Raw genomic sequence first — 25393 nt, 5'->3', positions numbered from 1 at the left:
ACCCGTTCGACGCCTACGGACCACCAAAAGAAGAGGGGCAAATATTTAGTGTACTAGCTCCGTAAATTATCCTCACGATCACACTTCAAGCCCGTTACTGATTTTGGGAGTAGATTGAGCCTTTTAGACTCTAGCGCACCTCAATCACCTACCCCAAACCTCCCCCGCGTCCTTTCACCTCCGCCCATGTCCGCTACAACCTCTGGTCGTCCCTCTTCTCCGTCAGATGTTGACGGTACACCGACCAGGTTATCGCCTGCGCCAAGGGAACCAGGACCAAACAGTGAATCAGTGTTTGGGCAGCATGATACATGGCTTGAAGATGCTTCTGGATCTTCCGGGACTTCTGGTGTTTCCGATATGGGGAATGGGACTGCTAGATCGAGGAGGGAGTTGAGTATCATTGATGAAGGAGATATTACGGTAAACGGTAAAGACAATGATCAAGGCGAAAGCAATGGTGATGGCGATGGTGGAGGCGGAGCTGGTGTGAAAGCAGTAAAAAATTCTTTAGGTGGAAAGATTAACGGGCTACCAACAAAAAATAACGAATGAGAGTGGATAGCTATCAAAGTAGCGCAATTTTTTGGGTCTTTTATAATTCCCCATATTTACTTGATAACGACGTTGTACGACATAAAGAATGCAGTTCTTATTGTAGGACCGTTAGAGTATCCTCATCGTTTTTAACTATTTGCTAATCCATTCAATGTTGAATCCTCAGTGGAAGGTTTGGAATCCATGCAAACGATGCTACATTCAACTATCGCTCTCGTTAGGCTCTACCTTCACCATATCAACGTCCAGCCCCCCTCCCAAAAACGTTTGTGACAGAGACTTGACAGTCGTCAACGCCATCTCCAACACTGTTTCCACCCGTTTCTGAAGCTCAGCTGATTCAGACTCCACACGCTAATGGCAGAGAGAGAGACGGAAGTGTCAGCTAAACATGACAGAGCGTTGATTAAAAAGGAAAAGTCAGTGCTTGAAGACTTACCATGGAAATTAGATCTATCCGCGCTGTCTGATTGTCAAGCTTCACATCCATAGTCAACCAATCGTCCCCATCTTTGTCCTTATCATCATTTCCATCCCCATCCGCTCCCGGAGGAAGAGGTGGTCTCAAATTCGGTCCCTCTACATGCCCGAAATGCGCTTCGAGGAACATGCGTAATCTCTCAAATTCGGGGTTGGAAGCTACGTCTTTAGCGGACTTGTCGCCCGGGTAGGTGTGGGGATACAGGTCGGTATGGGAATGGGAATTGGAATGGTTGCAAGCGTGTTTGTTTGGTGATGCGGTGACTAAACACCCCCGGAAAGCAAATCAGCCCCCGCACCTGGCGGCAAGTAGTATACAACAGTATAGATGAATAGAAGAAAATTACACTTACGCTTAGCTGTAGCAGGGCTCCCATCTATACCCAACAACAAAGCCAAAGCTGAATCGGCAATCATATCGTTACTTGAACTTGACTTCCATCGTAGTTCTACGGCGGTTGGAGATATCTGCACCACTTGAACTCCGTTCATTATCTATTGGGAAAGATAGTTTCAATCAGCTCACCAGACCAGAATAGATTGGCAGAAAAGGAAGTTTATTATGTTTAAGGCAAATGTATATTGGAAATTGTAAAAATAATATAATTAGATAAATGAGAACAAAATACTCACAATAAAAGCAGCTTTCCCCTCTTCCTCAACACCTTCCTCCACTTCCCCATACATCCCCTCCAGATACCACCTCACCACCGCCCAATCTACACTTATCGCCACTCCCTGTTTTTGGATGATCGTGCTCGTTGAGAGGCCAGTGAAATCATGTAAATCGGCCGGGGAAAGGAGAGTGTAAGAGAAATCTTTGGAAACGAGAAGACCTTTGACGGAGGTACCGTGTTCAGGGCGAGTAGCTGCTAAGGAGCCAATAGCCTGGCGGAGAATTTGAGTGATTAACGAATTATCTGATGAGGGGGGAAGTGTTTCAAAAGGAAGGGGAAAGAGAAGACTCACTTTGACCATCCGCTCTTGTCTAAAAGTAAGAGTCAGAGGTTCACAATTTTTTGGCGTATGGATATTAATCTCTTGCCCCTTGGCTGCATATGTATCTCTCAACGCCGCTCTCAATCTTCCCATCTGCGAAGCCTCTCCATGCACGAGGACAACGTGCTGAGCACCGATTTCTTGGATGAATTTTGAATTTTGAGCATAATCGACGTGAGCGCCGAAAGAGATTTCTTTAACTGTTAAGCGGCGGGGGACGTTGCCTCCTTTGAGGGATTCGATGTGGTCCGGTTCGCTCAAGAGAGTCTAAAAATGATTTTTTTTGTCAGAGAAGAGCAGATTGAAACCAGGAAGAAAGGGGAAAAATGATGATACGTACCCTGGCCATAGTACCTTCGATGGAGTACCCAGTGACAATCACCCCGTTCTTAGAATCCGGCGCCCACTCTTCCAACAGATCACGACTGAGTCCGAAACTCATAAACTGAGGTGAAGACATGATCACACAAGGACCCTTATTCTCTCTAAGCTTCTGCGGATCTTTCAACCACTTGACAAACCTAAAGTCAAAGGGGTTATCTCTCCTGGCGAACCGTGATCGGATATTGGCATTCATAGTGTGGACGTAGGTTTTGTAGACACGCATGCCGCGTTGGAAAAGAGAGGATGCAAAGTAGACAGGGATGTTTTGAAGTTCGGGGTGGTCGTTCCAGTATTCGTCGAGGAGAAGGGCGAGTTCTTGGCCGTTTCCGAAGGAGGGGATGGGCATGAGGCATCGGCCACCTCTTCGGACAATGTTGGCGACCAACGCTGTTATTGATCATTCGCGTTAGTCAGGCAAACGAAGAAAGGGTAATTTTCTTGATGGTGCTTACTTGTGAATTGTTCCTCCTTCTCCTTCCTGTCTGGTAATGTATGCACGCCAAACGTGCTCTCGCAAATCATCACATCAGGTTTCACGGGTGGAATCTCCGCCATCACCAGATGTCGGTCCTCCTCCCTTGAATAGTCTCCTGTATACAGGATCTTCAACCCAGCAATCTCGATGAGGAACATGGACGCTCCAAGGACATGGCCGGCATGGTAGGGGGTGAAACGTAGACCACCAGCGATAACAATATCTTGATGATAGTCGACTGCTATGGTGGATTGCCAGGATGATTGGACGTCGGCTTCGTCGTATAGGCGACCGGAAGTGTCTGGATTTTGATCGCTGCAAGGGATAATATGGGTCAGGAGTGGATGGGAGTCGAAAAGAGAGATTGAACTTACTTCAATCGCACAGTGTCCATCATGGTCAATCCATAGATAGCTTTTGTAGCGTGCGTCATGTACACTTTGCCGTTACCGTCTTTGAAATTGGTCTGTGATATACTGTCAGCAAGTTTCCACCATGATCTCAAAAGACCAAAGTATACCTTCTCCATGATATACGGCAAAGCGGCTGCATGATCGACATGAAAACTAACAAATAGGCGGTCAGCTCATATATGTGACAGGCTCGAAATTTTGGACAGGATTTACTGAGTGATCAACATCGCATCCACAGTCGACCAATCAAGTTCATCGATGAATGGTAGAGCTCCTATACCAGGCTGTGCTGGATGCAGGCCGGCATCGCATACAATCTTCTTTCCTCTGTGCTCTATGACACAACAGGACCTGCCCACTTCCTGGCCTGCGCCGAGCATAGTGATTGTGAGCGAGGGGGCATCTTCGTCCGGAGGTTGGAGAACTTGTACTGTTGGTTGGGGAGCCGGCTTGAAGTGGTGTCGTCTTGGAATCATCTGGAACTGGTGTGGGTGTTGCGACGGAGATGTGCAGGAGAAAGAGAGATTAGTATTCCATATTATAACGAGCGAGGAAGAGTGTCGCGAGAAGAGGACCGACCAAAAACAGGTTCCGCCCCGGCCGCCGAGTAGCCCACAGTGACAATGACCCGTATTTATCTTATCACTCTATCAGCATGCACCATACCGTCCATGTCCACAACAATACAGCAAGGCGACACAGACACAGGTGCAGGGAACCATCTCCCAGCATGGCTCCTCGCCATGTCTGGAATATTCACAGCAGTTGGTCCGTAACTTCCTCCTCGTCGTTCCCAGCAGGACATCTTGTCACTCACCCGCAACGTCGCTGTAGCTACTGCGATATCTATGATGTCCATCGTTCTCCAATTGAAGAATTATCGAAAGCCGACATTGCAGAGGGCAGTAGTGAGAATCATGGTGATGTTCGTCAGACCCAAAATATTCATGAAGTTCGCTAACAAATTCCGTCTGTCACAGGGTTCCCCTCTATGCCATATCTTCTCTCATAGCTTTGTTCTCACTTGAGGCTGCATTCTTCATTGACGCCATTCGTGATCTATACGAGGTATATGCTTTCTCTATCTGTGGCGACTAGAGATAGCTTACACAGCTTTAGGCGTTTGTGATTTACACCTTTCTTCAACTCCTCATTACGTATCTTGGTGGTGAACGCTCTCTCCTTATAATACTCCATGGACGCCCACCAATACCTCATCCATTTCCTGTAAACATCTTTCTTCAGCCAATGGATGTTAGTGATCCATGGGTGCTTTTGAACCTGAAACGGGGTGTGCTTCGTAAGTCATATTCATTGTCACAATTACAGTCGCAATCAATCGCCCATCGATTTAGGCTGGACTAGCAAACTAAACAACAAGCTTATACATATAACGCTTTGTAGAATATGTGCAAGTGAAGCCTTTGTTAGTGCTTGCCACTGTAGCTCTCAAAGCCACTGGAACCTACCAAGAAGGCAGATTCGCCGCTGATTCAGGATACACGTATGTCAGTATTGCATACAATACCAGTATCTGTCTGAGCCTCTAGTGAGTTTTTCCTTTTAAGCCTAATGCTCCAAAAGCCAAAATCAGGGTGGATGGCGGGGGGATTAGAAATCAGTTAGGCTGACCACAGTGGCCGGCACAATAGTTGTTTAGCTATGTTCTGGGTTGCGGTAAACAAAGACTTGAAACCCTTCAGACCAGTTCGTAAGTAGTGTTTATTTCCCCCCAAGGCTTCATGACCCTTAGAATTAAGTCTCTTCTGTAGCCAAATTCCTCTGTGTCAAAGGAATTCTGTTCTTTTCTTTTTGGCAAAGTATCGGTATATCCTTACTCGTAGCCATGGGCGCCATCAGAAAAGGTTAGTCCCAGGCTAAGATATGAGCTCAATGATCAGCCAAGCTAATTTTGATGAGGATAGTTGGGCCGTATACGGATCCTGAACACATGTCTCTTGCTCTTGTAGACTCTTTGATCTGTTTCGAGATGCCAATCTTCGCTATCGCTCATGTAAGTCCTTTCAAGCCACCATTCCCTTTTTATTCCCTCCCTAATCTTGATGTTCAAAACGCATCCAGCAATACGCATTCCAAGCCAGCGATTATATTGACCACAACCTCGTCTATGCGGCCCGTCTTCCATTCATCTATGCTTTCCGCGATGCCTTTGGGTTCAAAGACGTCTGGCAAGACACGATCGACACATTCAAAGGCCGCGGCGTATCATACCAAGCCTACGAACCTGCTGAGGGGGGTCTGCATTATGGCGTTGGTCGACAAAAGAGGATAAGAGCGGGATTGAGGTACGCGAAAGGCGGGAAGATGAAGTATTGGATGCCAAAGCCAGGGGATGAGGCGAGGATGAAGGGACAGAGTGGGCTGATTACGAGTATGAAACGGAGAGTGGATGAGAGGTTGGCAGAGAGAGAAGGGTATGCACCATTACTCCCTCAACAGGCGGCGAGGGTTGTGCATCTTGATCCCGGGCGCTATACCACCTATACAGGGGGGGAACGGATGTTCGACAGTGATTCTTCGGACGATTCGGATGCCCCCAGCCTCACTTTCCACTCTGCAGACGAGATGGAAGATGCAATGTACGACCGAGCAAGGAGGATAGGGTATGCGGGGTTCCCGAATGTGGATGTGAGTAAAGAGGAAGCGAGAAGGAAAAGGAGGGAGGAGGAGGAAGGCATTTTGAAGGGGAGATGGACGAGGAGTGGGTTGAGGGTAAGAGATGGGACTGGACTTGGCGGTGGGGAGGGGCAGGGGGAAGGGAGAATGAGGGCGGGTTCAGCAGCCAAGGGTAAGAGTAATGGTAAAAATAAAGATAAAGGGAAGGGGAAAGGGCAAAGCAGGAAAGTGTACGGAACATGTAAGTCTGACATTATTGTCATTTGCTGGGTCGAAAAGGGTTGACAAAGGCGGTACAGGGGCAGATCACCCGCCATCCGTACAACGCTTCAACTCTTCATCATCATCAACTCGCAACGGAAACGGAAATGGACATCCGGCAGACTTTGATGAGGCTGATGATGAAGGCGTCGTGCGGCAGGAGGAGGAGGGAAGGGCTATTAAAAAAAAGAGACAGAGACAAAGTCCACCTGTTTGGGTTACACGCACGGGCGCGACAACGGGTGTAGGCTCCTCTTCGTCCCCTTTTTCCATTGGGGATGATGATGATGATGACGATGAGGACGGAGAGGGTGTCAAGAACAGAGAGACTCAAGGCGACAGATCTATGAGCTTCAATCACCCTGATAACTCCAGCCACAACTCTGACTCAGATTCTGAACATTCAGTTAAGCCGTCAACCACAAAAAAATTACCCGCCGACGCGGTCGATCTGGTCAAGGAAGATTACGAAGCCGTTGAAGCCGCTCGGGAACGCGAACGTAGACGAGGAGAACCGCAGACGAATGCCCCTGCTCATGTGTATCGCAAAACCATCATTGACGAGATACCGGAGACGGATACGAATGCAGGTGCAATGAAGAGGAGGAGAGGAATAGGAGGAAGAATTGAGGAAATACAGGAAGTGTATGCGCATGATCCTCATGTGATGACAAAGGATGAGATACAGACAGGCGTTAAGGAAGTGGTGGATCACGTGGAGACAAGTGTGACTGTCGAGCCTCCAAAGCACGCCATGAGTCTGGATTTAGAAGATAACCCGTGGTCGTGAGGTTGCTTGGGCTTGTGTGATGGGGTGAATAGACAAGATTCTTAGATGTTCATTTATTGTTTCTTTTTCGCAACGAGCCATTTTGTATCACGATAAATAGGTTTTGCTCACGACGTCATGTTGATAACATTGATTTCGCATCGTATATATACAACTCTTTCGATTTATGCGAAATCAAGATCCTGAAAAGAAAAATGGATGAAAGATTACTCGAGATCATCAAACATACCACCACCTATACCTCCTCCACCCGCTCCTCCCTTACTCGACTCCTTGACAGACTTTTCCTCCTTGATCTCTCGCTTTAGACTCTTATACTCCTTTCCAATCTCTTCATCCCAGCTCTCTTCTTCCCTTTCTCTTCTCTTCTTCCTCTCTGCTTGCGCTTTGGCGATATTCGCCAAATCACTCTGTCGATCCCCCTCACCATTAGCCTGCTCCAACTCCCATTCATACTTTTTCTTTGCATCCTTCTTCTCCTTCCTTTCTTCCTTTCTCACTTTTCGTTCTTTTTGTTCGGACCATGCTTCTCGCATTTCTGCCTTTATCTTTCGCTTGGCTCGGGCTTCGGCTCTAGCCGCATCATTGGATGATTGGTTGTCAGCTCTTTGCGCGAGGGTGGCAAGACGAGCGGCTTCGCGTTGTCTTGATGCGTAGGCGAAAGTATCCCACTTTTGAAAAGAGCATCAGCGCCCCTTCCTTCCTCTATATTGAAACAGGAATAATGATGAGATAGGAGAACTTACGTTTACACCAGCATCCTCCCACTCAATGATTTCCTTTTCCTCTACTTCCCCACCCTCGCTCTTGATTTTCTCCAGTCTCTGTCTCTCTGCCTCCTTCTTCTTTTTCCAATCTTTGATCTCCGGCATGGCTGGTAATCTCAGTAACCCAAAACTAATCGCTTGAGAGTTGAAATCAAAGTCCAAAGTCCGGAAGATGAACGAAGCTTCATGTTTCGAGTATGCCCTGAATGCGGAGACGAATGACTTTGCAGCTTTGTCAGAGAGCTCACGGTCGGTGAGGATGATTTGACGGATTGAGTGAAGAAGAGTCGTGGCTTCAGGGTCGAGGGCTTGGGGAGTGTCAACTTCTTCTAGATAAGCGTTGATATATGGTTGCTTGGTCAAGGGGATTTTACGAATGTTCAGGAAATCTAAAATGGACCTTTGAGCTTTTTGCCTTTTTCTTTTCATCAATTCTGCATTTGCGGACTGGAACGTACCGACATAATCCTCTTCACGACCTTTACCTAACAGAACAACTGCCTTTCCTCGCCTTCCAGCTCTGGCCGTCCTTCCAGCTCGATGACTAAACGTTTTGGGGTCCGTAGGCGCATCATACTGAATTACAACATCTATATCCAGGAAATCCACGCCTCTTGCCGCTACGTCCGTACATAGAAGGACTGCCGGGGATAAATGGGATGAGGGATGCGATGTGAATGTTGAAAGCGCGGTCTCTCGAATCTTCGGCGGCAGTTCACCGTGGAAAGACGTCAGATGGAATTTTGAGAGCGATGGGAGGCGGGAGAGAATGCGATAAAAGTAGTCGACAGCAGCACAAGTGGAGAAGTAGACGATAAATTTGGATCTTTCGTGCTTTGTGGATTCGCAGAGGAGGAGACGGATAAGCTGCAGAGTTTTTTCGGCGTGCCGACAGACAAGGTATGTATTTTGGAGACTAACAAAGCAATCAGAACACAGACAAACAAACATATCCGTAAGAGAAACTCACGCCATAGGAGTCCTGCGTTCTTTGGGTTCTTCCCCATCTTTCCTCTTATCCTTCAGATTGACAACGATCCTGACCGGATTACGAAGGCCCAACCCTATCATCTCCTCCACAGCATCGGTCATGGTAGCCGAAAACAAATGGGTTCGGCGCTGCTTGGGTAGATGACGCATAATCCTCTCAACATCTCTCCTGTGATCAGGACTTGACAACAGCCTGTCAGCTTCGTCGAGGACAAGAACATCCAATTCTGATACTCGAACTATAGCCAGGCCACGAGGGTTGAGGAGAAATGCGGCGAGACGTCCTGGGGTACCGATGAGAATCGATGGATGGGTGGACTGAAAAGTCTCATAGGGAGTCGGAGTTCCCGAGGTTACAAGCATGGGGAGAGGGAACAGAGGTTTATCAGGGGTTTGAGGAGATGGTGAACGTGATGATGAGGCAAAAGGTGGGGCATGAGCTTCAACATCGCCAGTCTCCTCTTCACTTTCCGGAGGGATGAGAGAAGACAGGAAGTGATGGAAGACGGCATGTATTTGAGTGGCCAATTCCCTAAGAGAAGAAACATATGAGTTAGAAAGCCAATTTATTAGAAAAAGACGACAAACCGTGTAGGTGCAACAACAATGGCGGCAATTTCGCCCTTCTTATACGGTTCTTCTCGCCTTGACAACCGTTCCAAGACGGGGATCGTGAACGCCAAAGTTTTACCAGAGCCAGTAACAGCCTCCACTACGCAGTCCTGATTCTTTACCGCTCTCGGAATAGTACCTGCTTGAACAGGAGTCATATTCTTGAAACCCATGGAGTTGATGACATCCAAGCTAGACAGGATGTCAGCGGGAGGAATAGACGGATTGAGCAATGTGGTGGGAAGCTACTTACATCCATGGAGAAAGAGGGGGATTGAGCTTTGCCCATGATCCGCCGAATGCTGGTGCTGCTGGTACGGGAGCGTCCATTGTGGTTTCCGATACAATGTACTATCACTGCTGCCATCGATCTATCATAGATTGTAGGCGGCCAAAAAAACATACAACGGTAAACAATTCCCGAGTCACGTGATTTGTCTGAAGTGGAGGTGTGTTTCTCTTGATCACGTAATGTAAGAATTCCGAGTTGTTCCTCCGTCGGCGGTCCTCCTCGAGTAGCCCGTTCAGGCGAGTTACAAATCAGGAATCGAATGGACTTGCAATCCCATTTTCTCCTCCAGTGAACTCGCTTATCTATACATAATCCACAATGAACACCCTCAGAGCGACACTCTCTCGCCCTTCCACCTCTTTCCGTACTGCGGTACTCCCCAGATTCTCGGCTCTTCCTCCAGCCCCTCGCCTTGCAGCTCAAGCCGTGTTTGCCAGACGCTTCGCCTCTGAGACACCTCCATCCCAATCCGGCCTAGATCAACAGCAGCAAAAGGCTCGTGACCAAAGTACCGTTGGAGTGAGTATCTTGCAGGAGAGAAACTTGCCAAGATGGAGGGTTGACCACAAAAATTAGCCTTTTACATGGAAAGCTGCCTCCCTCTTCCTCCTCACTGGTGTCGGACTCTATATGTACTTTGAATCTGAAAAAGCCAAGGTGCAAGATCGCCGACGTCAAGAAAACGCATCCAAGTCTGTTGGTAGACCTTCGATCGGCGGTCCCTTCACCTTGACTACCCACAAAGGCGAGACATTTACTGAACAAGATTTGAGAGGGAAATGGAGTTTAATCTACTTTGGATTCACACACTGTCCCGATATCTGTCCCGAAGAATTAGACAAAATGGGTGAAGCGGTGGAGATGGTTGATAAAGCTACTGGGAAGGCCGACGTAACCCCTATATTCATTACTGTTGACCCTGCGAGGGATACTTTACCACAGGTAAACAAGTACATTCAAGGTGAGTTCCAAAATGTCCGATTTCGCTACCTGCTTGGGTCAAAAGCTAATTCCAACTGAAAATGTGCAATAGAATTCCACCCGAGGATGATCGGTTTATTAGGAGACTATGAAGCGGTAAAAAAGACCTGTAAAATGTACAGGGTTTACTTCTCCACACCTCCTAATGCTACTGCCGCCGATGACTATCTCGTCGATCACAGGTGAGCTCAAATTTCATCGATGTCTATGGCGCTGCATAATATCACATAACATCCCTTTTCAATACAACACAGCACAGTGCTTACTTGCGCCCGTAGTATCTTCTTCTACCTTATGGACCCCCTCGGTCAATTTGTAGACGCGTTCGGGAAAGCTACCTCTGCTGAGCAAGTAGCCGAAAAGGTCCTCGACTCCATGCGTAAATGGGAGGCCGCTGGCGGCAACGCTGCCGCTGGATTGTAAATAAGCTCACAACTTCATAACCGTTCTTTCTACCCCTGGCGTAAGCCTCATCTCCAATGCATGCATTCACTTCTCTACTTTACTTTACTTTAGTATCTGAGCTAGCGATTGGCGCTTTCCTTGCATTGCAACTAACCATTGTCTCACTCGATGACTTTTGGTCGCTTATTTGCGCTTCCAGTCCCAGACCCCGTCCCTCGAGAAAACTCGGGTCCTGAAAGCGGGAACGACTGTCGCGGACGTTTCTTCTTCGCTAACGTCGTTTTTGCCTGAGGAGAAGCGGGTGTCGCTGGCTTCTGGGTCGGGATCGCTGGAGTAACATCAATCCCCATTCCCTCTCCATTTCCATCTCCCAATTTGGCTCCACCTAAAGACCGCCGCAGACGAGCTTCCTCTGCTCTCCTCTCTTTTGCCGCCCACTCACTTTCCGTCTCCTTATTAAGTTTTACAGGTTCCTTTGCTTTCGTACGGGGAGATGAAGGGGATAAAGGCGCCGAAGCAGGTAATGTAACGCGCTTGTCGGTCACTTCTGGATGGCATGGTTGACGTTTGGACGACTCTGACGACTTCTCGGGATAAGTCGTTCTTGATGGGGGAGGCGAAGTCGCACCCGTCTTCCCAATCAAGGAGACTGCCTTTTGCGCATTAGTATGTACCGGCGCTCTCGATGGTGTCCTCTCCGCTTCCGCCTGATGACCATCTCGTAATTGTGCACTACTTGTCTTGCGAATAGAGCTGGAGGAGAAAGATAAACGGGGTAATGTCCGGGCACGCACACTTTCAGAATCACTTGGTGGCGATATTGTACGTTTATCGTTATCGGTAGAAGGCGGTGAATTGAGATTGACATCGAGGTTGGCAGGTAGAGAGATCCGGGGCTGGCGTGGGGGCTTTACGGCGGGGGGAGATCTATTTGTACTCTTGCTGTCTGTTACGGTGGCTGTCATCGTATACTGCTCAATTGATTAGCTTTCTGAACAAGCAACTGGATAAGTGACCAGTACTTGCCCGTCTGACATCGCGGCCCTTCCTTTTACTGCTAGCCCATTTCTCCCCTTGCCAAGACCCATCACCGGCCAACAAAGCTTCGAAATCCCTCGCTTCTTGAACAACTTCCTGACATTCCTCTAATAAAGCCTGGGACAACACCTTTCCATGCGCAAAAGAGCTGGTTTCGCCATAAAAGAACGTTCGATAGGGTAATGGAGGCTCATGAGCACTATATAAAGAAATTGTGAGCAGGAAGGCGCCAATGGATGCCAGCTGTTTCTTAGGACTTACTCAAAAACCTCTATGGCATCTTTGTACCACTTGATTACTGTTTTCCGCTCTTCCACCATCTTTCTCGCTTGGGAGCGCTTCATACAGCTTAGAAAAAGGTGCTCGTTCTTGCGATAGGAGTGATCTTCCGGATCGATATCTGGAAAGTACAGGTCGATGAGAACTTTGACTTGGCGAGGGTTCCGTTTGACCATGGCAAGAGACGTTGCAATGTGCTTAGCCACGGGTCAGTCACTACCTAGCATGAAGTCGATTTTTTATCGCTTACATGTTTTCTTAAACGAATAGAGGCATCGAATATCTCTTCTTTCCGATACCGTATATGCTTGACCTTCTCCCCTTCAGAGCTATCCAACAAGTATCCTTTCGATATCTCCTCTTCCTCATCGATACTTGACTCGTGCACAATATGGTAGTGTTTCTCATGAAAAGCTGCTATGAGCCCCGCATCGGAGGAGAGCTGGCGTGCAAACAGTTGAAAATGGGCAGAGAGATTGAGAGCCGAGAGGAGGAGTGAGAGGATGGGTGCGGGGTGGAGAAGTTCGTGGAGGGTTGCGAGGCAAAGATCGAGAGAGGGGGATTTGGAGGTGGACATTAATGACTGTAATGGATCCTCCTCGAGTGACAGTATCGGTACTGAGGGATGTGGCTGCGGCAATCAGCGTATGATGACTCGCCGCGCAGAAGCTCAAGAAGCAAATCCGAAGGGAAAAGCACAATTATTGTGCCAAACGCGTCGCGTCGATATAAGCAAACAAAGCACTCAAATGAATAACTTCTCCAACCGCTGCATTGTGTATCACTTTCGTTATATTCCCTCTCGGCCAGACTCTAGATGTAAATCAGGCGTCCGATACAGCGCTTTTAACATCTAGGTGGCTTACACTACGAGTACTATAGCTTTTGCAAACCCCTATGCCCACTCACTTTTCCGTCCGTTTTTGTCTGTACTGTCGCGCGGGTATTGAAAACAATCTTTATTTTCCAGTCAGACTATCGTTGAATACATCACGCTGCATAGTCGTCATGATCTGTTATACATTGGTCGATGCCTCTATGATGGTGTTTGATGTATAGCAGCTATCCTCCCAAACCCCAAAGACCTATTTGAAAAGATTTTCCAAATCATCAAGCAAATCTCGTTGGGCCCATCCAGCAACAACAGCATGTACGACCACCCAGCACCTCGCAAGCATCTCATCTACGTTCTCCTCTTCGCCTCCCTCGTTCTCTGTGGATGCCGTCACCAATCTCCAGCCTTGACCACCGAGCTTCCATCCTTCACTTACGTCCCTCGCTACGACCCCACGAATCCACCGCCAGCCTGCAACCCTCATAGCTGCACGTGCAAGATCTCGAAGGGTCGATATTTGCCCCCCCGAAAGATGAGAATCGACGATTATGAGAAGAGCCAAGATCCACTGGGCGTAGTGAGGAGGAAATGGATTGGGAGGCCGAGCTGTTGAAGATGATGCAGGAGAAGGAGGATTCATTGGCCCGTCTGGTTGAGTAGGGAGGAGCTCAGGTGATGTGGGGAAGGGAGGTGGAAGTTGGGTTATAGATTCAGTCAGCCAGTGGGCAAAATGTGAGAGGATTCGGACAGCTTCATTCTGTGGTTCATATTAGTCACGGTATACGTTTAATCGCAAAAACGACAGCTTACCGAGTTCAGTCCTTGGACCACACTGACTAGGGGTTCTCTATGTTTACCCCTCTTCCCTTTCAGTTCTGCGGAAGACTCTCCGTTGGCTCCTTGGGCATTCTGATTATCGCTTGCTCCTTCATTCATGGCTTCTTCCTCTGTCAACTCAAAAGCCCTTTCTTTGCCCTTCGTGCCTCTCTGTAATGGCTTCGAATACTGCTCCATGGAATAACCATTGATGAACATGTACCATTCGGACCGTCGATTTGCTTCGGGCAAAGGCGGATATTCTTGAGGATACGGTAGAGGTGGTGACGGAGGCCAACTTTCAGCCAAGTTCTAATAATGATAGAGCAGAGAAGATTAACTGGTCAGCTTATGCCAAATGTGGAGATTGCGACGCATTACCTGCCTTTCGATAATTTTGGAAATGAAGAGGGAAGAGTACTTCCCAGCTTCCTTGGGGCAACGCCATATGTCTTGTACCAGCCGGTTGGCCACTGTCTGGTCTGACTTCCGTCTCATTCTCTACAGCCGGTGTCCATCCTTCCATTCGTGTAGACCAAGGTAATTCCTCGTTGTTCCTCATAACCATTGCCAGATATTGTGCTCCATCTTCTGGTACGCCATCAAAATCGGCTGGGAGGTCTGCAACAGGCAGACATCGCGCACGAGGGTTGGGGGAGCCTGGCTCCTCTTGGTTTGTTGATGGAGCGGGAGTAGTGGAGACACGGGCTCTTTTCCTGCGAGCTGCTTGCTGACCCGGGCGAGGCATGTTTTTGATATGTGGCTATTTGTCGCTGTCAGTTTTCGAAAAGAATTGACGAAAGCAAACGGGCAATGAGGCATCTCGAGCCGAAAGTCCCCTCGGACCGACTGAGTAAAAATATCCCCAGCCATGGCCGCCTTTTGACTCCAAAATTCAGAATCGTCCTTCGATTCCTACTTGCCCCGGTTTTTTATCCAGCGAATTCACTCCTCATTTTTTCGTTCACCGTCTATATTCTCACTCAAAAGACAATGTCTAGCTTCGGAACTCTTTACCGAGTACACACTTACGGCGAAAGCCATTGCAAGAGTGTCGGCTGTATCGTTGACGGCGTCCCTCCTGTAAGCTCCTCAGTAAATTGTCAATCGATCGGCTACTGATTTATTATTCCAGGGACTTCAATTGACAGAAGCCGACATCCAAACGCAATTGTCTAGGAGAAGACCTGGACAGAGCGATATTACTACTGCTGTTTGTTTCATCCTCCTTGAAAATATTTCTGAAAGCGTACACTAACCGCGAATTGCAGCGATCCGAGTTCGACACTGTTCACGTTCAGTCTGGTACCGAGCACGGCGTTACTCTTGGTACTCCTATCGGCCTTCTTGTCCACAACAAGGACCAGCGACCTCATGACTACGCCGAAACTGACCTTTACCCCCGGCCTTCCCACGCCGACTACACCTACCTTGCCAAGTACGGTGTCAAGGCCTCTTCTGGCGGTGGTCGTGCGTCCGCGCGTGAGACTATCGGACGAGTTGCGGCTGGTGCGATTGCGGAGAAGTACTTGAAGGAGGCTTTTGGCGTCGAGATTGTTGCCTTTGTCGCCAGTGTTGGCAAGACCGCTTTGCCTTTCGCCGACGAAGAGGATGAGGTTTTGGGCAAAGCGTACATGGACCTTGTGCAGACTGTTACTAGAGAGGAAGTTGACAAGGAGATCACCCGATGCCCTCACAAAGAGACTAGCAAAAAGATGGAGGAGACTATTCGTGCTGCCAAGGCCAAGGATGATTCCTTGGGTGGTTCCATCACCTGTGTTATCCGTCGATGCCCCCTCGGTCTGGGTGAGCCCTGTTTCGACAAGCTGGAGGCTGTCCTTGCCCACGCCATGCTTTCTATCCCCTCTACCAAGTCTTTCGAAATCGGCTCGGGTCTTCGTGGATCCACTTTCCCTGGTAGTCTTCACAACGATCCTTTCGTGGAGGGCGTCGATGAAAAGACCGGGGGAAGAAGGTTGAGGACTGTGACCAACTGGAGTGGTGGTGTTCAAGGAGGTATTTCGAATGGCGAGGATATCTACTTCAGGCAAGTTCAAAGCTCCGACCTCAGTGTGACAAGGCCTAATGCATATGTTTAGAATCGGTTTCAAGCCTCCTGCGACCATCGCTCAAGAACAGTCTACTGCCAGGTACGATGGTTCCGAAGGCGTGTTGGCTGCCAAGGGCCGACACGACCCCTGTGTCGTTCCTCGTGCTGTTCCTATCGTGGAGACCATGGCTGCTCTGGTCATCATGGAGTAAGTATCTATTTCATCTTTCTTATCATGGATCGGTATTGATTCTGTCTGTGTTCTAGCATGGTCCTCCAACAAAATGCCCGATTGACTGCCGCCTCTCTCCTTCCCGACCTCACCCACTTGCCCCCTACAATGGTGCTTCCAGGCAAGAGTACCGTTCAGAAGATCAGGGAGGGCCAGAGCGTTGGAGAAGTGCAAAGTCAGAAGGTTGGTGAGGAGTAGAGAAAATAGTTTGATATCATAGAGATGAATTGAGATTAATTGTGAATTCTGGTATCGGCTCAAACGCATTGGCCTCCATGCGTGACTATCGATCTCCTGCGTGCACAGTAGCACATATCCGAGCAGGGTATTGGAACGCTTTCACCACGGGATGAACCACCAGATTATAAGTATCACTACGTACTGCTACTAGTACCGGCCTTCTAGTATTTGCACCATAGTCCACGCGGCCGACTTTTGCAACGATCACGTGACTTGAGTGGTGGAGGAGCGGCGGCCGCCGAGCCAAGGACGAGATCACTTCTTATTATTATTACAAGCGGCGACAAGACATCATCCGAGAACGAAGCAGCCAAAGTTATTCGTCGATCGGTCGATCTCTGTCATTTTGCATCTGCGCTTCTCCCCTCCATAGCTGCTGTACTTTTATACCTTTCTACTCCAGCCATAAACCTACTGTTCATACATGGCAGTTGACTCCGACCCCTTCAAAACTCGATAAGCCTCTCCCAGCACCGAGATGTCGGCTTCGGAAACGCAAATTCCTGCTCTTCCGTCAAGTGGAGGTCGACCTTCCCATCCCTCATCTTCATCTTCCGCCGCCAGCATATCAAATACCTCAATACCTTCTGTGGTTGAGCAACAAAATGGAATACCGATTCCCCCTACAAATATCCCTGAAGAAGCGGTCAGCGGTACAGTTACAGCAAGCACTTCAGATACTCCTCAAGCTTCTCGAAATAGTCAAGTGCCAACAGAAGAGAACACCAAGTCTATAGGTCTGCAAGAGCCAACTGTACCTGAAAAGAACGCCAGCGTAGAAGAACCCTCAGGCGTAGAATCTAGTGAGGTGGGGGGTGAAGATCAGGAAATCGAGGAAGGGCCGAAATTTATACAACCAGATCATTTGTAAGCATTCTCCCTTCTAAGAATGGTCAAGGAGGTCAAAGGAACTAGGAAATAACCATTTGTTCAGCTCTCCACTCACGAATAATCCAAACGGCAGTAGACCTGCTCGTGGTATACCAAATATTGGAGACGGGTGGTTGTCACCCGAGGACGACCCTCATGCTCTGAGAGGTATTCCAGTCTTCAAGCCTTCCATGGAGGAATTTCTTGTTCGTACTACCTTTAAGAGATCCCTTGTAAGGATTATGATATGCTAATATATCTGACCATAATACAGGACTTTGAAGGGTATGCACGCAAGACCACGGCTTGGGGTCAATATTCCGGTATCGTCAAGGTTATCCCGCCTGCAGAGTGGATCGAATCTGTGCCTCCCATCACCAAGTCCAGTCTCGCTTCCGTCCGAGTGACGGATCCTATTCAGCAAAACCTGATAGGATCTTCGGGTCTGTTCCGAATAGCCAACGTCGTGCGGAACAAACGCCGTCCGTTGACTGTAGAAGAATGGTTCAAGAAATGCAAAGACAAGAAATTCTCGGGCCCGGGACCAAAAGATGTAGGAAGCACTACCAATAGAGATTCGAAGGAAGCGGAAGAAAGAAGACAAAGAGTCAGGGATGATATGAGGAAGGAGAAGGAAAAGCGAAGAGAGAAACGATTGGCGGCGGAGGCGAACAGGGCAAGGAAGGCGACGGGGATCGAGGACATCAAAGAAGAAGAGGAAGTTAATGGTCAAGCGCCGTCGGTCTTGGATAGAAAGGATGAAGCATCTACCGAGTTTGTAAACAATCCCCAAGAATGTCAACCTGCATCTTTAGAACCAGATTCTCGTACGAAGGGCATAATGGTCGAGAAATCCATTAATTCTTGGTACGAATCGTTCGATCCTAAAGAAGACTGGCTACCAGAGAATACCCGTCGAGAGGACTACTCCTTGGAGGCTTGTGTAGCCTTAGAGAGGAGATTCTGGAAGAACATGGGCCTGGGCGAGCCGAGCTGGTACGGTGCCGATATGGAAGGTGAGTCATTCCATTCTTCATCTCAATATGCCGGTCAACTGATTAATAGTGGAACAGGATCACTTTTTATGGATGAGAAAACTCCATGGAATGTCGCTCATTTGCCAAATCTTCTTAACAGGTGGGACTTGAGGCACCTTCCTGGTGTGAATGCGCCGTATCTTTACTTTGGAATGTGGGGTGCTTCCTTTGCGTGGCACGTCGAAGATGTAGGTCGTATTCTATCGAAAATGGGGGAATCGAGCTAACGCCCATAAAAGATGGACCTCTTTTCAATAAATTATATCCACTTTGGTGCGCCCAAATTCTGGTATGCCATACCGCAGCAGCAAGCGGAACGTTTTGAACGCATCTTGCAAGGTATGTCATTAATGCACTTTCGAGCCCAAAGTGAAAACCTCCTAACGCAAATCAGGATACTTCCCCGAAGATGCTCGCAACTGTGATCAATTTCTTCGACATAAATCCTTCGCTGTCTCGCCCTATCGTCTTGCCAGTGATGGTATGCGCGTCAATATGCTGGTCCATAATCAAGGCGAATTCGTTATCACATATCCACGGGGATATCATGCCGGTTTCAACATGGGATTTAATTGCGCCGAGAGCGTGAATTTTGCCTTGGATAGCTGGGTCGAGTTGGGAAGGAGGGCGAAAGCGTGTAATTGTGTGAATCACAGGTAAGCCTGCGGCTCTTGTATGGCCTCGAGGTGATTGAAATTGACAAGTGGCGCAGTGTGCGGATTGATGTCGACGAGATGTTGGCTAAGGATGCCGTTCGCTTCCAAGGCGAGGAAGAACTTCTCAGCGCTATCGCAGAAGAGCGGAATAAAAAAAGGCAGCACAGAAGGCCTTCGGCGGGCGATAACCACACTCCGAGGAAAAGAGCTAAACCGGATTCGCAAACGCCATCCGGTGGCCTTGTCTCTTCGCATACTCCGATCGTTATCGAGGCGACTGATCAGTCCAAGCCAGTAAAAGTGCCAGGGAAACGCACTCCAAAGGCAGTTATCGACATCTCATCAAATCAGCAACGAGCAAAAGCGAACTCCATCAAAGACCCCAACTCTTTTCCCTGCCTCTTCTGCCCCGGTTTCGCCAGAGACGATCTTCTACCTGTCTTTGACCCGTCAGATGCTGTGAAAGCGAGATGGAAGCCTCGTCATGGAGAAGTCATGGCTCATCACTCTTGTGCGTTGGCCATACCAGGAGTTGGTATTGAGGATAGGGAGGTCCCTGGTGGGCTTGGGACATTCGTTGTAGGTGTAGAGAACGTAGAGAGCGCGCGATGGAAATTAGTGAGTCGCAAAGCCCCCCCCCCCCCCACCCCCCCCTAAAAAAGAAGTACAATGGAATGCTGAACTTTACCTAAGAAATGTCTTTTGTGCAAAGACAAGAAGCTTCAAAAAACCGGGGCCAAAATACAATGCACAAAGGTTTGTATTTGGTATGTGATAATTAATCATGTTCGTACTTGCTGACTCAATTATCAGGGCAAATGTCCACGGGCTTTCCATGTCTCTTGTGCTCGAGAAAGCGACGTCGCAAATCTCAAAATCTGGGAAGTCGAGACTCCCATGTTGCCAAGAGAAGGAGAGCCGCCCTTGCCAGAGGGTGCTGAAGTCCCGACGATGATTGATATCAAAGTTGAACTTTTATGTCCTCAACATAATCCAGTATGTCCTTCGCCCGCGCCTATGAACTTTTTTGTAATATGGAGGATAATCTGGCTAACTTCTTTTCCAGGAGGTGAAGGAAAAACTGGAACAGAGAAAAGCAGAGACATTTAGAGATAAAGTGATGTCTATTCCCTCAGGGTCAAAGATCAAGATCAAGGTCAGAACTGGAGCGTCGTTAGAATATACCCTTGTTGAAGCTAGGGAGACGACTCAGCAAGTTTATGTGCACGACGCTCAGGGGTGAGTTTAATTGTGGTGACGTCTCAAAATGGTTAACGGCTGACTGAGAACAGCGTCGGCGGGATCTTCCCATGGTCTAGCATCGATCTCAGGCCTGCGCAAGGTCCATTATTGGAAAATGAGTACGGTACGTCAGAGCTTCACCCAAAAGCATCTCATCGGTTTTGCGACCTGCGCTGATTGTGATAATCATATCGCAGCCCGTACTCACCTTTTCGCCAACAATCGTCGCCATGATCAAACGAACGGTGCACCTTCTCAAGATGACCCATCTGAAGCACAACGCCATTTGACCTCGCAGGAATTTAAGCAGCCCGCCCAATCTGCTCATTCGAGGCCTTTGAGGATGGACGAGATACTGAATCCTTCCCCGAAAAAGTCAAAAAAGTTGAATCCAGGGGCAGGATTGCCGCAACGTGAATCAATGCCTGAGCCTGCATCGTACAATTCTTATCCTCCTCATGGCTCTGTACACCGTTCGGCAAACCACCTTCACTTCCATCCTGCAAGTCATCCTGAATCTCATCCGCAACATCCCCGCAGCCAATTCCCCACCCCCATACCTCCCCTCCAGGTATCTCACCGGATGTCGTATGATCTAGGACTCCATCGTCAAACACATCAGTCGGTGCCGCAACAGGTTTTCTACCCGCAGCCGCCATCGCAAGAGCATCAACCGCTTCATTCCATACCTCATCCTCCAATTTCTCGTCGTCCACATCACCCCATTCCTCCATCCGATACGTCTCAGCGGGTAGCAAATCATCAAGCACCACACGACTCATACTACCCGAGACCCGCTTCTGTGCCCATGCTACACCGTTATCACCACCAACCTTTACAACCCAGCTACCCACCCCGTTACCCAACCCCACCACAAACCCACTACCCGTCTCATCCGTATCCTCGTCATGAACCACATATTCAGCCGCCAGCACCATCCGCTCATCCCATGAATAATCAAGCCACGGACGCCTCTCATTTTCATGGTCAGATGTATGAACCTTACAGGAGACATTCTGCGCCTCATCCTGTGTACCCTACGCATTTTATGAGTTCTGTGAATTCTGTGACTGCTGAGCAAACCCGAGTATGGGATAGAAAAGCTTCCGCGCCTAATGGAGCGGTGCATCCTTCGATTCCGGATGGATACCGACAAGGGTATTATTGATTGATCGTTGGAAGATCTGTACGAGAGGGGAGGAGAAAAAAAAGGTTATCAATACGTTTGGCGAGGGAAGGAATGTATTTTTATGATTGTCTATATGTATACTGCAAGAAAGGCAATGTAAACCAGGGATAGATGATGCAAGGCGGTCTGTCATGTAAATGTGGCCATCCAGTAATACAATTGAACGGAACGAAAAAAAAAAATTAAAAAAAGATCTTCGTCTCTACAATTCTTCGATCGTTGCGAACAACGACGGGGCCGAAAAATGATGGAACCGACGCTGGGGGGTTTGCAGCCAAACTTGTAATGACAAGAGGCTAAACTAAATCAATTAGGGAATTCAAAACAGGATTTAGGACATCCCTAAATTATATAAAGCTGGTTTAAGTCAGAACTCAGAAGCCATAACTTTACGTAAGAAATTGGTATTAGCTGTCAGACTGTTTTCGTTGGAAATAAAGAATATCTTCTTTAAATTAGCTTAGATCCAGGAGGTGAGAAAGAATGTGCTGGAATCTCGCTCGGAGACCACCCGACGACGGCCTTTACATAGTTAACAACAGTCAATTCAGATTTTCGTATCTCTTTGGGCTGACGATGTCTCTGGAAATCGATCAAAGCAGTATATAAATAAGCATGTAAATACCTATATGCAAAATACAAACCTCCCTGCCAAACTTCGTTCTGAACTAATTAAGACCATTTCATAACTTCATCTCAACTTCGTAACATGCATCATGGGCGGAGCAAATGGCTGAAATACTGAAGATCATTCATCAGTAAGGAATCTCTAAAAGAAACACGGCTAAATATATGCTTATAATATTTACTGATAGTTTCATCCAATAAGGGACACAGAAACCATGCCTATACAGACGTTTAATGCCTTCAGCAAGCGAAAGTGTAAAGTGGTGCTAAGGGTCTCCTCCCTGCCGTGTGACAATCCTCAGGAAAGCGAAGAAGCGTCTCATATTGTCCGTGGCAATTTCCTTTGCCGCACCTGTACAGTCGGTGGGAGCCAAGCGGAAAAAAGGCACTCGGAGGTTCGAGCACTTCATCGAGTGAGTGATCTGTGTTCTTAAGTTTTTGCAGCTTTTATATGCCTTTACTTTAAGATGACAACCCTCCTCGAACCAGGCAAAGCAGCAAGGCCAGTCTTGAACAGCAGCTCGACGACCTGGCTATGCAAGGTGGCTGGGTGGATGTTGTCAAAAGGCTTCAAAGCCAAACGGGCCGGGAACCAAGGATTTCTTCACAAATGATTGGATAAGTAAAACTATCCCGCAGACCAGGAAACTCAAGGCCCAGAAAAAGACAAAGGATGAGATTTATAGGATCATACGTGATTGGTTTGACCAGCAGTCAGGTCTGAAAAGGAATCCTCTGTTGGATGTAGCTGGTAAGTTATTGTCACATAGTAAAAGCTTCATCTAACTGGCACTCATTGTTGAACAGGTATTTACTCAGCACCTTCGTACAAACAGTCTCGGAGAGCAGTGTACAAGATAGTGGTGAGGAAAGACCAGAAAGTTACAAAGGGAAAATTAATATAGAGTATAGAGTCTGGCCGAAAAAAAGACCACATAGTCATCTATCTAAATGAGCAGCTAGACTAACTCCGTCACTCATGTAGTAAGGTCTCGATCCGGCGCGCGACACGCCGTTCGGGTTACTACACACCTACTCTTTGGGTACGTATCATGAAATATGGATGGCGACATGTCGTGTCCAGGATGCCAAAGGATCGTGTTGACATTCTTGTGGCGAAGTTAGATTTGGCCGCGAAGGATTGTCTAGATACCGACAAACGTGATGCTTCATATATCTGGCAGTACTTTCATTCCCTCAGCGGGCGGCATTACAGATTCCTCTCACAGTCCCTGCCATTACAGCTCTTCGGGATTCTCACCAAAGATGAAGACAAGATAGCATGTCAGCTCATGCTCTCCATCGCGTCTTTAGGTGCTCATCTTTGGTTCCCCGTAATAAAAAATTTGGATAAATACATAGTATGTCACAAAGCAGACCTCCAATTTCAGTGTTATTCGGCTTACCATACAACGCAAAACTAGAATGATCTCGAAATCCAGATCGCAAATGTACAGGATTCCCTCGATGAGATCAATCCAGATTTTATTACAAAAAAGCCGAAAGTCCACTATCTCTGCTATGTCATACGAGACGTGCTTAGGTATGGTCCGGTAATGCATCAAACAACAGAACGGCACGAGAATTCGGCAATGTCGTTCGGGGTTGCACTATACGTGGGAATGGCCAAGCCAGTAGCTAGCCATGATGTGGCGGCTTGGTTTGCAGCTGGTATTTGTGCACATTTCATAACTGGTGGTCTCTTTGCCACAGAAACTGGTATATGGGGAGCAGGTAAAAAGGGACTAGAACTACGACAAGATCGCGGTCTCTGCACCTATCGTAGCTGGTCTGTTCCCAGGAAAGCCAAGAAAGGTATGTTCTGACTTTGAAGCCCTATATCACAAATTCCGTTGACGATTCATGCCCGCCAGGAAGAATTATTCGCCCTGGCAGGGCAAAAAGACCGTAAATTGCACACCGTCGAAGCTGCTTCGGGGGACCAATGCAAAGTGGGCAATTGGGTGGCTTGTAGGGATGGGGTAAGTTAGATGACAAAGGGGCATTTTGCCTGTACCAACCATAGTGGAATCCAACGTGTGCTTCAATCTCTGATACGTGTTGATGCTGACTCCCTATTAAGGCCGTGCTTTTTCGTTTCGCAGTAGAGCATGATTGTCTGAAGTCTAATTGTCCCATTCGAAGTCTTCGACCCCGCAAACAGGAGCGCCAAGTAACTTCTAAGATGGCTTATGGTGTGGACCATGTGGACGACGAGCATTTTGTGATCAATTTGCTCTCACTTCACAATCCTCACCTAATACGGGAAATTCTGCCTCCGATGCTGACACAGCCAAGACGGATATTTGAAGATCGTGAAGCTCACATAGAGCAAATGGTTCGTAAATTGCAGACTGAATCGAACCAGTGTGCAATGGTACAGTGGGCAAAGTCCTCGGATTCGATCTACCTATGTGCTTCAAGCGCAACGGTGACAAGAGGTGGCTGTTCCACCGATGTGTTGGATGAGCGAGAAAATGGGAGCCTGGGACACGGAGGATTCCGAGAGAGACCATTTGTGGCGTGGCAGTTGCATGGCTGATTCTTACATATTCTTTCAGATTCTATAATAGTTTCTTTCTCTTCTTTATGCATTCATAGACACCTCACAACACGGTGTACCCGTTGCTGAAGTGAGGAACAGCTCCAGTTCTCCCTTGAAGGATAACTACTTTGAGAAAGGGCTGGAGGGATGAGAGAGATAGGCAAAATGAGCGGTTGGCAGATTAGAGATCGAGAATAGTAAAACCTGATATCTCGCTGAACGAACATCAAATCACTCCTTATGTATATTTTATAATCTGGCCTCTATGTATGTCAGTTTGATGTCAAGTCAAGCATGCATCAATTCTGATATTTTGCAAGCTGGGGTCATATCATATTGCCGTCTCACTGCGCCTGATATTAGAGTAAGTGATTGATGTCAATCTGAGCATCCGGGAGGCATCAAATTCCTCAAGGCTCAAACTCGGTTCGCCGGGTATCGTTACGTAAGTTAATTCTTCCACGTCAGCATATTCCATGTGTTGTGTTGTTGTTGCTTTTCTCATCGTTCGTCGTCCTGACCGACGTGCAGTGCGAGTGGCAGCGCGTGGTATCAGTCTGCAGCTTGCAAGCGCAAACTGTAAGTTGTGTATCCGACGTCAACTATCCAAAACCGTTTGAACCGCACCTTACCTTGGGTAGATATATCCCGTCTACTTCACTTTAAGAATTTTGCATCACTAACCTGTTTTAA

The 25393-nt window shown here is 47.9% G+C and overlaps 10 protein-coding genes across 10 annotated transcripts in view; 6 read left to right on the top strand and 4 right to left on the bottom strand.

The window, feature by feature from the left end:
- CNBL2760 (hypothetical protein) overlaps positions 1-555 on the top strand; it is a gene marked incomplete at both ends in the record, with an annotated part of 1560 nt that extends 1005 nt beyond the window's left edge. The window contains 2 exons of the mRNA XM_767317.1: positions 1-61; positions 114-555. The exon at positions 1-61 is cut by the window's left edge and continues 228 nt beyond it. Coding sequence (XP_772410.1) covers positions 1-61; positions 114-555 — 503 coding nt within the window. The remainder of the gene's footprint in view (positions 62-113) is intronic.
- A 204-nt stretch (positions 556-759) lies between these two features.
- On the bottom strand, positions 760-3785 carry CNBL2750 (hypothetical protein; the record flags this gene model as incomplete). The annotated part of the gene is made up of 10 exons (XM_767316.1): positions 760-912; positions 998-1302; positions 1392-1533; positions 1672-1926; positions 2008-2304; positions 2378-2808; positions 2874-3211; positions 3271-3362; positions 3417-3462; positions 3523-3785. 10 exons carry the CDS (start codon positions 3783-3785, stop codon positions 760-762), a joined length of 2322 nt encoding a protein of 773 aa, XP_772409.1.
- A 195-nt stretch (positions 3786-3980) lies between these two features.
- Positions 3981-6997, top strand: CNBL2740 (hypothetical protein; the record flags this gene model as incomplete). The annotated part of the gene is made up of 10 exons (XM_767315.1): positions 3981-4077; positions 4144-4234; positions 4290-4377; positions 4429-4609; positions 4714-4858; positions 4962-5020; positions 5082-5174; positions 5235-5323; positions 5392-6187; positions 6246-6997. The coding sequence occupies 10 exons, from the start codon at positions 3981-3983 to the stop codon at positions 6995-6997; spliced, it is 2391 nt and encodes a 796-aa protein (XP_772408.1).
- A 206-nt stretch (positions 6998-7203) lies between these two features.
- Positions 7204-9696, bottom strand: CNBL2730 (hypothetical protein; the record flags this gene model as incomplete). The annotated part of the gene is made up of 5 exons (XM_767314.1): positions 7204-7668; positions 7744-8680; positions 8735-9286; positions 9343-9558; positions 9620-9696. 5 exons carry the CDS (start codon positions 9694-9696, stop codon positions 7204-7206), a joined length of 2247 nt encoding a protein of 748 aa, XP_772407.1.
- A 280-nt stretch (positions 9697-9976) lies between these two features.
- CNBL2720 (hypothetical protein) lies at positions 9977-11062 on the top strand (the record flags this gene model as incomplete). Its single annotated transcript, XM_767313.1, has 4 exons — positions 9977-10177; positions 10235-10619; positions 10692-10821; positions 10918-11062. The coding sequence occupies 4 exons, from the start codon at positions 9977-9979 to the stop codon at positions 11060-11062; spliced, it is 861 nt and encodes a 286-aa protein (XP_772406.1).
- Positions 11063-11205: 143 nt separating this feature from the next.
- Positions 11206-12938, bottom strand: CNBL2710 (hypothetical protein; the record flags this gene model as incomplete). The annotated part of the gene is made up of 4 exons (XM_767312.1): positions 11206-12015; positions 12080-12281; positions 12344-12558; positions 12612-12938. The coding sequence occupies 4 exons, from the start codon at positions 12936-12938 to the stop codon at positions 11206-11208; spliced, it is 1554 nt and encodes a 517-aa protein (XP_772405.1).
- A 508-nt stretch (positions 12939-13446) lies between these two features.
- Positions 13447-14760, bottom strand: CNBL2700 (hypothetical protein; the record flags this gene model as incomplete). The annotated part of the gene is made up of 3 exons (XM_767311.1): positions 13447-13953; positions 14007-14324; positions 14434-14760. 3 exons carry the CDS (start codon positions 14758-14760, stop codon positions 13447-13449), a joined length of 1152 nt encoding a protein of 383 aa, XP_772404.1.
- Positions 14761-15005: 245 nt separating this feature from the next.
- CNBL2690 (hypothetical protein) lies at positions 15006-16492 on the top strand (the record flags this gene model as incomplete). The annotated part of the gene is made up of 5 exons (XM_767310.1): positions 15006-15095; positions 15148-15225; positions 15284-16059; positions 16112-16270; positions 16330-16492. The coding sequence occupies 5 exons, from the start codon at positions 15006-15008 to the stop codon at positions 16490-16492; spliced, it is 1266 nt and encodes a 421-aa protein (XP_772403.1).
- Positions 16493-17012: 520 nt separating this feature from the next.
- Positions 17013-21507, top strand: CNBL2680 (hypothetical protein; the record flags this gene model as incomplete). The annotated part of the gene is made up of 13 exons (XM_767309.1): positions 17013-17401; positions 17469-17610; positions 17679-18420; positions 18478-18629; positions 18681-18780; positions 18836-19097; positions 19154-19715; positions 19791-19853; positions 19911-20093; positions 20164-20336; positions 20390-20463; positions 20537-20777; positions 20880-21507. The coding sequence occupies 13 exons, from the start codon at positions 17013-17015 to the stop codon at positions 21505-21507; spliced, it is 3711 nt and encodes a 1236-aa protein (XP_772402.1).
- An 863-nt stretch (positions 21508-22370) lies between these two features.
- CNBL2670 (hypothetical protein) lies at positions 22371-24067 on the top strand (the record flags this gene model as incomplete). The annotated part of the gene is made up of 8 exons (XM_767308.1): positions 22371-22572; positions 22623-22705; positions 22795-22906; positions 22963-23015; positions 23145-23198; positions 23277-23516; positions 23580-23970; positions 24030-24067. 8 exons carry the CDS (start codon positions 22371-22373, stop codon positions 24065-24067), a joined length of 1173 nt encoding a protein of 390 aa, XP_772401.1.
- Positions 24068-25393: the final 1326 nt, after the last annotated feature.

The sequence above is a fragment of the Cryptococcus neoformans genome, chromosome 12 (assembly GCF_000149385.1).
Source record: "Cryptococcus neoformans var. neoformans B-3501A chromosome 12, whole genome shotgun sequence".
NCBI classification, from domain to species: Eukaryota; Fungi; Basidiomycota; class Tremellomycetes; order Tremellales; family Cryptococcaceae; genus Cryptococcus; species Cryptococcus deneoformans.
The sequence above is the reverse complement of the archived record's forward strand: the minus strand, read 5'-3'. Positions and strand labels throughout refer to the sequence as shown.